Genomic DNA, 13,731 nt, shown 5'->3' with positions numbered 1-13,731 from the left:
GGGAATGTCATTAGTTTTGCAGGTATTTGGTCATAAAAGTTTTGGATAAATTAAAACTTGATGACGCTAGATGAAAATTACGGGATCACTAAAGTTATTACAGTTCACCCTGAGGAGGACGTGAATGTGTGTATCAAATTTCATGGCAATCAATCAAACCGTTGTAGAGACATTTCACTAAAAACCACAGATGTCAACCTCATGGTGGTTCTAGAAGAAAAGTCAGGATAACCAAATTCAGTAGGATTCATCCTCTGGGAACCATGAATGTCTGCACGAAATTTCATGGCAATCCATCCAATAGTTGCTGAGATATTTCAGTTTGGACGAAAATGGTGGATCAACTCACAGACAAACATTGCCACTAGCATGACTAACAATGGAGAGACATCTTTTTACCACTTGTGGGGCAAAAATGTAAAGTTTGTCCTGAGGGTAATGCCAGAGGAAAGGTCATGTTTTTACTAAATTGTTTGTCTTCTGTTGGTGGCCATTTTAGGACTCTTCGCTTGTCAGCTCCATGTTGACAGACTTGGCTGAACTTTTAATCTAAGCTGTACTTTGTGAGTGTCAGGCTTACTTAGGCTCAGATGTGTTTTGCATGTATTTATTTAGCATGGCTAAAAACTGCACGCCTTTACTAGCTTGTGCCTCAGCTAAGTCCTTGTTCTGTATTTGCCTGAATGTTTCTGTATTATCATTTCTGTCTAAGGCTAGGTAATGTTTATCCATATAATATAAAACAGCTTAAAACTGGGGATTCTAGCAATTAGAAATCAGTAGAGCTGTTGCACCATATTACCAGTTATTGCTAATATGCTGACAGATTTGTACAGTTAATATTGTGATTAACAGTAACGCAGATGAAAGCCACTTGTCTCACTTTCCAGATTTTTGTGTACTGTATATTTAACAAAGACTCAATATACCACAAATATGGCGGGTATGACTACCGTGTATCCAGTTAGTTTCTGTAATGGTATTATTCTCTACTGTGACTAGCTTAAAAACGTTTTTTTAAATATTAAACCGGGGTCCCCTCCTGGGATGCCAATGCCCACATCTCAACTTTTGGGAGTAATTCAACTAAGCTAGATCTGGTGTACAACTTGCAGGTCTGTGTTGCTAGCAGGGGGCTAACGTGGCATCAAACATCAAAGTTAGGACATCTAAAACATTATGTCACAGTTAGTAACTGTACTGAATCACTGCTGATATTTCACTTAATCACAAAAATAAAAACAAATTGTGTTTATGACCTCATTCTTTTCTAAGAGAGGGGAGTTTGCTGTCTGGCTAACTTAGCTGTTAGCTAGCTATATTAACCCTACAAAGCTATTAGCTACCGTTACAATCTATATTGCTCCACCTATTCATCCTAAAATTATAACTGAATCTTTAATTAAATGTCAGTTTTTGTAAGAAAATATTAGAAACATGAGAAAAAAAGCTGACTCAGGGTGAGAGCAGGACTAATAATGGTGGCTACCAAGTTAGCTGCCATTAGCTTGCAAATTGGTTAGCTTGCAAATGTTAGCAGTCAATCTTTTGGACTGCTTTAATGACTTGTCTTCAGTAGGGATGGGTATAGGTTGACAGTTTTTCTATTTATGATAAAATACCTGAATTTTATGGCAATACCAAAACAATACTTTTACGATACCTTACTTTGGGGAATATGAATGTTTTTCTACAAAACCCTTTTTTCATAGAAACCAAACTTCTGAATGTAAAATGTCTATAAACACAAGCAATTGTACAAAAGCTTTACATAAATATAATATACACAGTCTAAAATTACCCCAATTTTGATTTAAATCACAAACTATCTGACGAAAGAATACGAAAAGAAAACGATGAAAGAAACAAGATTAAAAATCTGACCAGACATTCACGATAGCTTTCAATAAATTACTGTTTTTTTGTATTTGGTATTATTTTTAATAAAAAAATTATGTGTAATGTGATGTTTTAAAGTTTCGTAATAAAGACAAATTATTGATTCAGTAGAATTCTCAGGCACATCATGGAAATCTCTGCCTCATCTATTATTTTCTTGTATCAGGACACTTAAGTTAGTAGTTAACACATTATCACCTGAAAATGACATCACTTATTATTATTATTAATCACTAGTTAATATTAATCACTAGTTAATATTAGTTAGGACAATATTAAATTCTTGTCCCTCCAAAAACGTCTAACAAGATGTCAGACTGAATGAGCAAGCGGCAATAATGTCTATTCAGTCTGAATATCAGGTTACTGTCATCAGGTAGTGCCTTAAAAAAAATAAGAAAAAAGGGTATTTACCTGAAATAAAAGTGGACTGAAATGTGTAGAAAACTTGACTTATTCATTTAAATCAGTGAAAAAACCCTGATTTAACAAAGTCAACGTGTTTAAAACCAAATCTAATAATATTTCATAATATCTGGTATAATAAAAATGACTTTCTGATGTGGTCTTCAGACATCCACAACTTGCATTAAAATTACTGTCACATGTAAATACATCTCAAAGGTTGAAGTTTGCAGATAATGGCTTTTTGGACACTAAATAATTAAAATAGAGGCATAATTCGGACAAAACAAACAACATAAACTGATCATTCAAAAGAATAACATATTTTGTGCACTTCAAATCATGAGAAAAAAGGCACACGGTCAATATAGCTAGGACCCAATACCATGTGGTAGTGTTAAAGGCACAGTTCACCTCAAAACCAACCTACTTACCTGTAGTGCTATTTATCCATCTAGATTGTCTTGGTGTTGTGACACTGTTGAAATGTTTTGATTTTGGTGTCTCTTTAAGGTAGTAAAAATGACCTCAGTGATTCGTGGGCTTATGTAATCATTCACATCTTGGCTTTAGGAGTGGTGCTGTAGTACAGATGCTGCTGTAGAAAAGCTAAGATCTTCCTCCAGGAGTCTTCCTGAGCGTCTGCATGGGGTTTGGTTTGTCCTCCCCACAGCAATATCACTGAAACACACAATGTTGTATTTCAGAGAATATTCTGCTACACAGGGAGTCTGTACATACTGTAAAGTATCAAAACCTAAAATTAATGCAGCTTGAGGATTTTAATGGATACCTTGATGTTGACACTAGGGAGGGAATTTTAAACTGCTTAGTCATTTAACTTTCAGTCAACATCAAAAACAGTATTAATTTAAGCCATAATTTGTGACTGGGGCAAGCATTGTTTGAGGTACTTGTACTTTACTTGAGTATTTTCATTTTATGTTACTTTCTACTTCTTCTTAACTACATTTCAGAGGGAAATATTGTACTTTTTACTGCACTCCATTTATTTGATACATTTAGTTACTACTTACTTTACAGATACAGATCATTAATACAAAATATTATAGATATTAATAAAATACATTATCATAGATTAAGCTACACTTATATATACAATTAGCCCCACCTTTACCAGCTGCAACATTAAAGTAATACATACATAAATCTATCAGTGATTATAATCCAATAATATAAAACATTATTCTGAAATGGACTATTTTGCATAATGAGTATGTTTACTTTTGGTACTTTAAGTATATATTGACACCAATACTTTTGAATGCAGGACTTCAACTCACCTTTCTCTTTTGTGCTATCCATTGCAAACTTCGTAGCCCTGAAGTGAGGTGAGTAGGGCGGCTCAATCAGATGTCCAGTGCCGGGGTATTGCACTCTGGTCAGCAGGTGCTCCTTCCCTGCAGCACGCATCATCTGGGCGATCTGAGGGTCAAAGGTCAAATCAAAATGGCAGAAACTGAATTTATGTCTATGGTGGTAGGTGGACACGTGAAACCAGACGCCCTATTTTTTTGTACACGGGTAACTGAGTTATTAGATCTGAGACGTTATTTTTAATTTCTCTGAAGAGTTATTTCGACCTGTTGTCAACGCAACAGTTCCACACGTTCAAAATCTGCAAAAACTGCAAATTCACAGTTAGCTGGATCATGAAGTGGAAAGCAATGTTGTTAAGGGCTGCAACTATTGATTACATTACTCTGCCGATTATTTTGTCAATTAATCGATTAGTCGCTTGGTCTATAAAATGTCAGAAAATAGTTAAAAATGCAATCACAATTTCCAAGGCCCCAAGGTGCCGTCTTCAAATTGCTTATTTAAAACCAACAGTTCAAACCCCCAAAATATTCGGTTTACTACATTTAACAAAGAAAAGCAGCAAATTCTCACAATTGAAAAGCTGGAACCAGAGAATGCTTGAAAATGTAATCAAAGCTGTTGTGATAGTTGTTGACTGACTAATCAATAAAAATAAAGATTTGAATACTTATACATGCTAAAAAAGCGTTCAATTTAATGAAATAAAATCAGAAATAAAATTTGAATACACCTGTAACTGTGAGACACCAAAAAGTAAATCTAAACCAAACAATAATAACAATATTACAAAACTGCATTAAAGACAGCGTAGTAGAGCTGAAACAATTTGACGATTGTTTATCGATTAGTCCATCAACAAAAAATGTATCTGCATCTATTTTGATAATGAATCTATTAAATGCCATTTTTCAAGCAAAAAATATTCATTGGTTCCAGTGTCTCAAATGTGAGTATTTGCTGCTTTTCTTTGTCATATATGATTGTAAATAGAAGGTTTTGAACTGTTGGTTCGACAAAACAAAACATTTGCATACATCACCTCGAGCTCTGGGAAATTACAGTGAGCGTTTATCACTGTTTTCCAACATTTTACAGATAAAATAATTAAGTTTTGCCTCCAGTTTAGGATTACAAACTGCTCTTACGTCTTCAGTAGCCCTTCATTGTCAGGTGTGCGTGTGTACTCACATCCTCAGAAGACTCCACTGTGGGCCAGTTCTGATCATCGAGGCCGTTGACCAACAACACTGGACAGTTTATTTTCCCCACCTCGAAGAGAATTAACCACAAGGAACAACTTTAATATGTGTTTGTTAGATTAAACCAATATGAGTTGTTTTTTTAAGGCACATCATATTTTAATCGCACAATCCACTAGCAAACTGACATTCCCATCAGCCTCAGCTGTTCTTTGTGTTTTGTGCTAATTAGCATATGTTTGCATGCTAATGCATTAAACAAAGATGATGAACATGGTAATCATTATACCTGCTAAACGTTAGCACTTAGCTCAAAGCACTGCTGTGCCTAAGTACAGCCTCACAGAGCTGCTAGCATGGCTGTAGATTTGTTCTTGTTTGTGTCACTTCTCATCCGAAGTCTGTGAAGCAGGAAAGGGAATGCTTCTGTTTTCTTTCTGCTAATATACACTAAAATAAATACAGATCCAAAATAAAGATAAGATGTGTGCTGCGTACAGTAATTAAAACAAGCCACTGAGTATCTGTTAGCACACTGATGATAAAAGAGCTGAAAAACACAGCTCAACAACTCAAACAATATTAGAAATAAACCTGCTGAAGAACAGACTGCTTGAAGAGTACCAGAGTACCTGCTTATACCTGCAAAAACATGTAGTTCAACTGTACGACCACATCACACCTGTTTTAGCCTCTTTACATTGGCTCCCTGTTTGTTTTAGGATTGATTTTAAGATCTTGTTGATTACTTTTAAAGCTCTCCATGGCCTGGCTCCAGACTATATTTTAGACCTTTTAATCCCTTAGGAACCTTCACGTAGTTTGAGATCTTCGGGCAGGGGTCTCCTGTCTGTTCCTGAGTCCAGGATGAAAACTAAGGGGGACAGAGCTTTTGCCATCAGGGCCCCGAGGCTCTGGAACAACTTGCCCAAAGAAATTAGGTTGTCTGAGTCAGTGTCTTCATTTAAGTCTCTTCTCAAAACACATTTTTATCTGAAAGCAGATCCTGATTTTACCTGAAGTGGCTGTTTATTTTATTGTTTTTGTGTATTTTATTTCTTTATATTTCATCATTCACTGTGGTATTTTATTTCTCTTGTTGTGAAGCACTTTGTACTTTGTTTTGATAAGCGTTCTATAAATAAAGCTTTATTATTTTATTATATTATCTGTGTGTGTTATTAGTGCAACAAGTACTTACGTCCACTTTCTTTGAGGGGTCGCTGATAAGTGCTAGACCCATATCTCGCCATATATGATGGTTGTTCTCATCCACACGTACCTTGTGAAAATTCCTGCCATCACAAGTAATTGTTCACATCACTTCAACTGCGAAACTTTTAGTACTGTATTTATGTTACTGACAGGACAGATTACCTACTCAAGCAACACTTGATGGATTCCTCTGAGGGTCTCCCCAGGTGGAAAACAGTGGTTGCCGCTGACACAAACACAACAACAAGGCTGGAACACAACACAAAGACACTGGATCTCCATCTGGTTCTCCACTATGTGCTATCAGGCCACACATTTCTGCAGGTTTTTAATCCAACAAGAAAGTACATCAAGGGATTTCACTGATTAGTTCCTTCTCTGGTTGAAAGGAAGGGAGATCTCCGACCTGCCAACCCTCCGCCCTCCGTGGCACGTGGTTAACAGTCACGTAATCAAGGCTAAAGAAAAAGCAACACCTAGATATTCAGCATTTGTTACTTGCCTTGATAATGGTGCTCTCAGCTGCCAAATAGATGGTCACGATCGAGCCCAGGGAAAGACCAAAAATTCCAACTTTATCCGGGATCACTTGAGGATGGTCCTTGACAATACTGAATGCTGTCTGCGCAGAAGTAGATAAGAGAAAATTAAGCAAAAAAAGGTTAGAAAAGAATTGTGCAAAAGACCAAAATATCAGTCTTTGTAAGGCATGGACTGAGTTGTACCAGCTATTTAAAAATTTACCATAGGCCTTTCTCAGTACAGAGTACGCCAAGTCCGAGGACGGGGGGGGTGTTGGGTGGCGGCGGCGCAGTACGATCATTTGCAAATGGGACAGCAGTGTTCTTGCTGACATCACCAGCTCAACTCGGCTTTGGTAATAACGCTTCAACACAACTGTACCTTACTGCACTGTAACAAAATAATCTCAATTTAAAGGTCCACTAACAGACTTTTTCGGAAGACAAAATAACCTAATTGACAATGAGAAGCAGTCGATTATAAATAAAATTTCCAAATAGGCATTATTTGAATAAATTGACCACATATGCAAGGGTAACACAAGTTAATATACTTTGGCGGTGTAGTTCCTCATTCATCCAGGAGTGTTCCATCATAGAAAAGGTTTCAGTCGTAGTCATTTTTACCCTGCCTAGTTTCACCTGAAACTGACGGACGAATGAGGGAGTACACCGTCTTGTTTTGAAGAATTTTGGGCAGAAAACCTTGGATCTGGTTCGGGAACTCGAAAACATAGCCAGGAAATTAGCAAAGGTCAGTTTAGCCCAAAGATATTCTGTTGACTATCACATAAAATAAAGAAATACAGCAAATCCTCACAAGTGAGACGCTGGAAATAATGTTTTTTGTGCTTGATAGATGACTTAAACAATTAATAGATTATCAAAATAGTTGCTGATTAATTTTCTGTGGGCTGACTAATTGTTTCAGCTCTACATCAATTTAAACTTGGTGAAAACTAAACATTGGAGGAATGTAGGGCAGCTGAGTCAACAGAAGACATAGAGTAGCAACTCAGCAAACAACGTAAAGCTGTAAAGAAAAAGTAAATATAGTAAAAGAGTCTGTGCCCACAGACAGTATTATAAAAGAACAATAAAACACCTGAACCCTTCACACAGAATGTAGAAACTCTGGAGGTAATAAAATATCACAAACCTCAAAAAAGTTTAACTCTACATCTGATGACCTCAGCTCACCGGGGCTGAAATACTCCAGTGCGAGAGAGGCATAACCATGGGACGCCAGCAAGGCCGAACGATACTCCAACAGCCCTCCACCGCCTCCCCACATATCCATCAGCCCAGGGAAGGGTCCTGGACCTGAGGCAAGATTCAGATTGTGAACATGGTCTGAGAAAACAGATTTACCAGATACCAATCATTAATCATGCCAAAATCAAACAAAAAAGGGGTAAGGGGATACCCCAGTGTCTTTGCAGATCAACAAAAGATATATAAGAGGAGGAAATATGTTTTTCAGGTGAAGCAGGTGTACCTGGAGGTATAAACAGGGTCCCTCGCACTCTTTTCTCTCTGATATCGATCCTCTGGACCCCTGGAGCCATGTACCATCTCTCTGTGAGCGCCGAGGCCAGAGGAGCCTGCTCCCTGAAGCCCTCAGCTATATGTCCACTGTACACAGAGACGTTGACCAGCACGGGGCTGCAGACGTCCATCTTTCTCAACCTGACAGGTAGAGAAAAGGGCAGAGACAATCTCTCACCAGGAATGCCTCCATTTCTGTGATTTTCTGACATTTTTGACAAAATGTGCAAACAAAATGTTATCTGTGATTTTCTGTTTGTTGTTTAGGACAAAGAATTAATCAGAGATCCACTGCGAGGGCAGAGGATCTAGTGCACAGGTGTATCTAATAAGACATTGTTTCATTAATTATTACAGAGGTAAATAAGATAATAATAATTTATTATGATATTGATTTCAGGTGATATTGCTCAGCCTTAGTCTGCACTTAACGGTATACCTGAGGCCTTTGCGGCTTCCTGGGACAGGGCGCATACTCCACAACAAACCCATGGGTTCTTTTCCTGTGTACGTGCCCCCAAAACTCAAATCCTCTGCAACTACAAAAGCTTTGAAATGTCAACAACAAGAAAACAAAATATCCAACAAGCAAATCAGCTGTAACGTCAAGGACGGACAGCAAACATCTGTGGTCTTTTTGTGTTTAGCATATGAGGCCACTTGTCCTCACTGCACATGGCAGATTTCAGGCATCGACACACTTTTTAAATTAAAGATCTGTTTGAGGAGGACGTGACAAAAAGGAAGAGAACCCACCAGACACTGTTCCTCTGTGATCACTCATGTAGTGTCCGTAGGCCTCCCAGAAGTCCTTGTCCTCAGATTGGTGGAGGGAGTGAAGTGTTACCGGAGATGCTGGAGGCAGATTCTCCACCACCACCTTGAACTTCTCATCGACCAGAGCCCGAACGGGGAGGACAGAGAGAATCGGACGGACAGTCTGGGCCATGGTCGATAATCGTCTGCGGAGAAATGCAAACACATGTGCATGGGTTACAGTTTATCAAGTCAGTAACAAGGAAGCAGTTTTCAATTTTCACAGGCTGCATCAGTGATGGATTTTAGTTATTTTGTAACTGAATAATTGTTTACTATATCTGCTTGGACTGGAAGGTGACAAATGATTAATTTCAAGGATAACATGGTTCAAATATGTTAACAGGACTAAGAGTCTACAGTCTTGCTAGTGGATCACACACGTTACTTTGAGCTAAATGCTAATGCTATCATGTTTGCAATAACAGTGGCAACATGCTGATGTTAAGCAGCATGTTTACCATGTTCATCATCTTAGTTTAGCGTGTTAGCATGCTAACATTTGCTAATTACCGCCAAACAAACAAGTACAGATGTCATTAGTTTTGCAGGTATTTAAGTGTTTAAGTGTTAAGTGTTGGGCAAATTTAAATTTTGACTGATGATGGCACTAGATGAAAAGTCCTCACTAAAGTGATTTCAATTCATCCTGAGAGGGACATGAATGTTTGAACCATATTTCGTGGCAGTCCATCCAGTAATTGTTGAGACATTTCACTCAAAACCACAAATGTCAAGCTCATGGTGGCACTAGAGGAAACGCCAGGGGATCACCAAAGTCAGTCGGATTCATCCTCTGATATCTGTGCTAAGTTTCGTTGCAGTCCATCCAATAGTTGTCAAGACATTTAGCTGAAAGACACAAATGTCAACCTGCTGGTGGCCCTAAATTCACAGGCTCACCAAAGTCAATCAGATTCATCCTCTCGGCGCCATGAATGTCTTCACCAAATCTTATGGCAATCCATCCAATATTTGTTGAGATATTTCAGTCTGAAATGTTCTGCTGAATGAGTGCTGTTACTTTTTTAAAGTATATTTTGCTGATAATACTTCTGTACTTTTTGAGTGCAGGGCTTTTACTAGTATTCGAGTATTTTTACATTGTTGTATTAGTACTTTAAAGTGTCAGAGTACTTTTTCCACCACTGACTAGAAATAGCTAAACTACACACTGACGGCTTTTATGAGCTCAAGAGTACTGTCAAGTCAAGTACTGTACTTAAGTACAATTTTGAGGTACTTGTATTTTGTTTGGGTATTTCCATTTTATGCTACTTCTGCTCCAATACATTTCAGAGGGAAATATGACTCCACTACATGTATTTCATAGTTAATAACAATGTAATGCATTATTACAGATTAAACTACCCCTATACGTTTATATAATGCAGTTCAAATTAGCTTCACCTTGCATTAAAGTAGCATTTAAGTGTTAAAACATCTATATTAATAAAACAATAATGTTATAACACTCACATGGGCCATTATGCACAATGAGTACTTTTAATTTTGATACTTTATATTTTGTTTCCTTAGGTCAAATGTTGAATGCAGACTTGTAATAGAGTGCTTTTAAAGGGTGGTATTGCTACTTTAATTTAAGTAGATTATATTAATACTTTCACCACAGTTAGCTGCCATCACTTTAGCTTGTTTGTGGAGTTTTCTGTCAAAGTGCCTACCTGAGTTGTCGTGTATTGAGGTACACTGACCACAGTGTACCTCGCGTAAAGTTAAAACAACTGATCATCTCTGGTGGCAGGCGAAGACACGCAGTTACAAACTTTTAACCCAAACTTTACTTCAGCTTTAGCATTTATACAGTCTATGATTTTAACCTGACGAGGACATTTTAACCGTTAGCGCTTGCTAGCTTAGCCAGAGTTAGCTTGGCCCCGGTTAGCTCCACACGGCGGTTTATACAGAACTACAAAATGATTAAACATGACAGTTAATCAAAATCAGAAATAGACATGCGCACTGTTGACTTATGGGGTCGCTCGCGGCGTTCAAGTCCGATATGTGAACGATAATTATCCTCTTTCTACTTTCTACTTTTTTGTTTTTGTTTTCAGAGATGAAGGTATAAAAAAAACAAACGAAGAAACGCTCAAAACAAACCTCTTAAACGATAAGATTCATAAACTCGAAACATGAAGTAGAACCAAGTCGGTTTGTAGAAGCTAGCGGTTACTTGCAGTTTGGGTGTCACGTACACAGTGCATTGATGTTAAGCAACACTGATGTGTTTGCGGACCGCAGGAAACAGCAGCGGCATAAATAAAGCCCGTTAGTCGTACCTTTGAACCCTGGTGGAGGAAGTTACCTGTGAAAGTAAAGTAACAATCAATACATACATACCTATATTGTATATTTAATCTTCAACCCGTCAGAGTTTTGTGTATTATTTCATGAGAGCTGAGTTTTTGCAGACAATTTCCACAACAAGCCCAACGTGACACCTTCACAATGATTGTTTTGTCTAACCGATAGTCCAAACCTCAAAATTAGTTAAAAAAAGTAAATTAAAATCATTAAAAGGAAAAGCAGCAAATCTATAATCGGTTATCAAAATAGTTAAATTTTCTGTCAATCGATTAATCAACTAATCTTAATTTGTAAAGTAACTAGTAACTAAAGCTGTCAAATAATTGTGGTGGAGTAAAAAGTACAATATTTTCCTCTGAACTGTAGTGGAGCAGAAATATAAAGTGGCATGAAAAGAAAATACTCAATTAAAGAACAAATAGCTCAAATTTGTACAAATACAGTACTTGAGTAAATGTACTTAGTTACATTCCAGTTGTTTGTGTAAAATAAAGCCTATAAACCGACCAGGCTCAGTTATATTAGCTATATTTTATATTATATAAGTGGTGTAATGTAACTAAGTACATTTACTCAAGTACTGTCCTTAAGTACAATTTTGAGGTACTTGTACTTCACTTGAGTGTTTCCATTTTGCTTTTGCTGCTTTAACTATATTTTGATGATAATACTTTTGTACTTTTACTTGAGTAAGATTTTGAATGCAGGACTTGTGACACCTTTCTACACTGTGTATTACTACTTTTACTTAAGTCAAAGATCTGAGTACGTTACGTTTAAATGTATTTAGAAAACTGGAAGAAGACTTCTGTGAATTAAAAGAATGAATAAAGTATAATTCTACATGGTCCTGTATAGTTACATCATGCAAGCAGGGCCTCAGCCAGGTGTTTAGATGTACTACTTTCTTTATTTAGTCAACTACAGTATATCATTATATTTCCTGCATTCATATTTCTAGTTGAATTTAGGAACAATGGTCTAAATTACTTTTCAAAGCTTCTCCACAACGCCAGGAATGACATCCTGGTGGGAAATACTGAATCCTTAATTTACTTATTTTTTGGTTTGCTCAAAAGTAGTCAAAATTTTAACCATTGAGTCTAAAAAAAGCAGAATCAGCCTGTGAGATATATACATATATATATATATATATATATATATACACATCAATTGGCTCAATGCGTAACAAATCTGTGTAGTTTAAGACTAAAACTATGTGTACTTGAGGTAGCAATATTCAGCTTTATAACACCATGTACAGGTTTGATTTGTAAATCTTAATCATTGTGCTCACATGCAGAGGCCTGTTGGTTATTGTAAACAGACGCAGACACACTTTAAAAATGACAAATGAGAAATGTGCAAATACACGTGACCTCTCTGGTGGACTTTAAACTCTTTCTACACACTGTCCCAGACGTCCTTCCTCCAGCATGTTGACACTTTTGATGCATGTTGACGCATTTCATAAGGAGGAAAACTGCAAATGATCCAGCTACAGGATAAGGACATTTTCTTTTGTTTTGAAGGCAATTAGATGGACAAAGATGCCTAAATAGCCTAAATCTTTGTATAACTGGTTGGAATTTGAAAATGTTACATGCATAAAAGGAAGAACTATCTGAATATGGCACCATAATCATGTTAAAAACAAGGAGATAGTTTATAGAGTAACATTTCTACAGCTTATTAGTTGAGATTCAACTGTTTTACAAATAAAAACGTTTTCTGATATTACACCACTGTGGTTAAGGTTTGGTAAGGTTTAGGCACAAAGAACATGGGTAGGGTATGTTCATGAATTGGCACATATTGATAATTCTACAGCGAAACAGATGAAATGTTACATATACTCTATAAACTATCTGTAGGCGGACTATCCAAATAAAGTGATACCAAACTCGGGTAAACTTTTACTAAAAATTATTTTACATTATTTATATTAAATAGCTATGATATTACATCGAGTATTACATTAATGTCTGTATTTGTTATGTATTATCTTTAAAAACGATATTTCTACATATTCACACTGGCTATATATTTTCCAAGTAGAAGAAATGTGTAAGCTATGTGCTCATTTATGTTTTTCTCAGAAAACACTCAGCAAATGATTCCAAGAATAAGAAAGTTTGTCTCCCTGGGTGAACTTGTTACATGTCTTGTTCAATAAAGTTTTTTTTTTTAAAGAAAAACCCCCTACTCTTAACTGCTTCTTTAAAATATGCTTTCACACTAAAAGTCTATGTTCCTCTTTATCCTATTCCAAATATTATATAGTTTGACCTGCTGTAAACTTTTTCCACAATCTGATAATGGTGTGGAACAACATCGCCGCCCGGTGGTGATTTGTGGAACAGCGTTAGTTAAGTGTTCAACTTTCTATAAATAAAAATTGACATATAATTTTAAGTAAAACTTATAAATGTCATATAGAATATTTAGTATTA

The 13,731-nt window shown here is 36.7% G+C and overlaps 1 protein-coding gene across 3 annotated transcripts; it reads right to left on the bottom strand.

The window, feature by feature from the left end:
* Positions 1–1,917: 1,917 nt before the first annotated feature.
* On the bottom strand, positions 1,918–11,228 carry LOC122870912 (peroxisomal succinyl-coenzyme A thioesterase-like). 3 transcript variants are annotated; one of them, XM_044185307.1, is made up of 11 exons: positions 11,072–11,228; positions 8,888–9,093; positions 8,571–8,670; positions 8,082–8,272; positions 7,743–7,906; positions 6,565–6,684; positions 6,229–6,311; positions 6,049–6,142; positions 4,837–4,917; positions 3,609–3,750; positions 1,918–2,985 (listed from the first exon to the last, which is right to left on the bottom strand). In XM_044185307.1, the coding sequence occupies exons 2-11, from the start codon at positions 9,078–9,080 to the stop codon at positions 2,861–2,863; spliced, it is 1,293 nt and encodes a 430-aa protein (XP_044041242.1). In that variant the 5' UTR covers positions 9,081–9,093; positions 11,072–11,228; the 3' UTR covers positions 1,918–2,860. The 3 variants fall into 3 exon arrangements, with proteins under 3 accessions (XP_044041242.1, XP_044041241.1, XP_044041243.1); XM_044185306.1 differs by lacking the exon at positions 11,072–11,228 and adding an exon at positions 10,633–10,916; XM_044185308.1 differs by lacking the exon at positions 11,072–11,228 and adding an exon at positions 9,851–9,955.
* Between the last annotated feature and the right edge of the window lie 2,503 nt (positions 11,229–13,731).

Source organism: Siniperca chuatsi, linkage group LG23 (assembly GCF_020085105.1).
Source record: "Siniperca chuatsi isolate FFG_IHB_CAS linkage group LG23, ASM2008510v1, whole genome shotgun sequence".
Classification (NCBI taxonomy): Eukaryota; Metazoa; Chordata; class Actinopteri; order Centrarchiformes; family Sinipercidae; genus Siniperca; species Siniperca chuatsi.
This window is presented reverse-complemented; position numbering and strand designations above follow the sequence as displayed.

Bases quoted from the DNA above. Each gene is read 5' to 3' on its own strand.
- LOC122870912 (XM_044185306.1), bottom strand. From the start codon at position 10,700: ATGATCAGTTGTTTTAACTTTACGCGAGGTACACTGTGGTCAGTGTAC. The intron at 8,273-8,570 runs GTATACCGTTAA...TCTACCTGTCAG, and splicing joins GGAAGCCGCAAAGGCCTCAG to GTTGAGAAAGATGGACGTCT. The intron at 4,918-6,048 runs GTAAGTACTTGT...ATTCTCTTCGAG, and splicing joins ACCCCTCAAAGAAAGTGGAC to GTGGGGAAAATAAACTGTCC.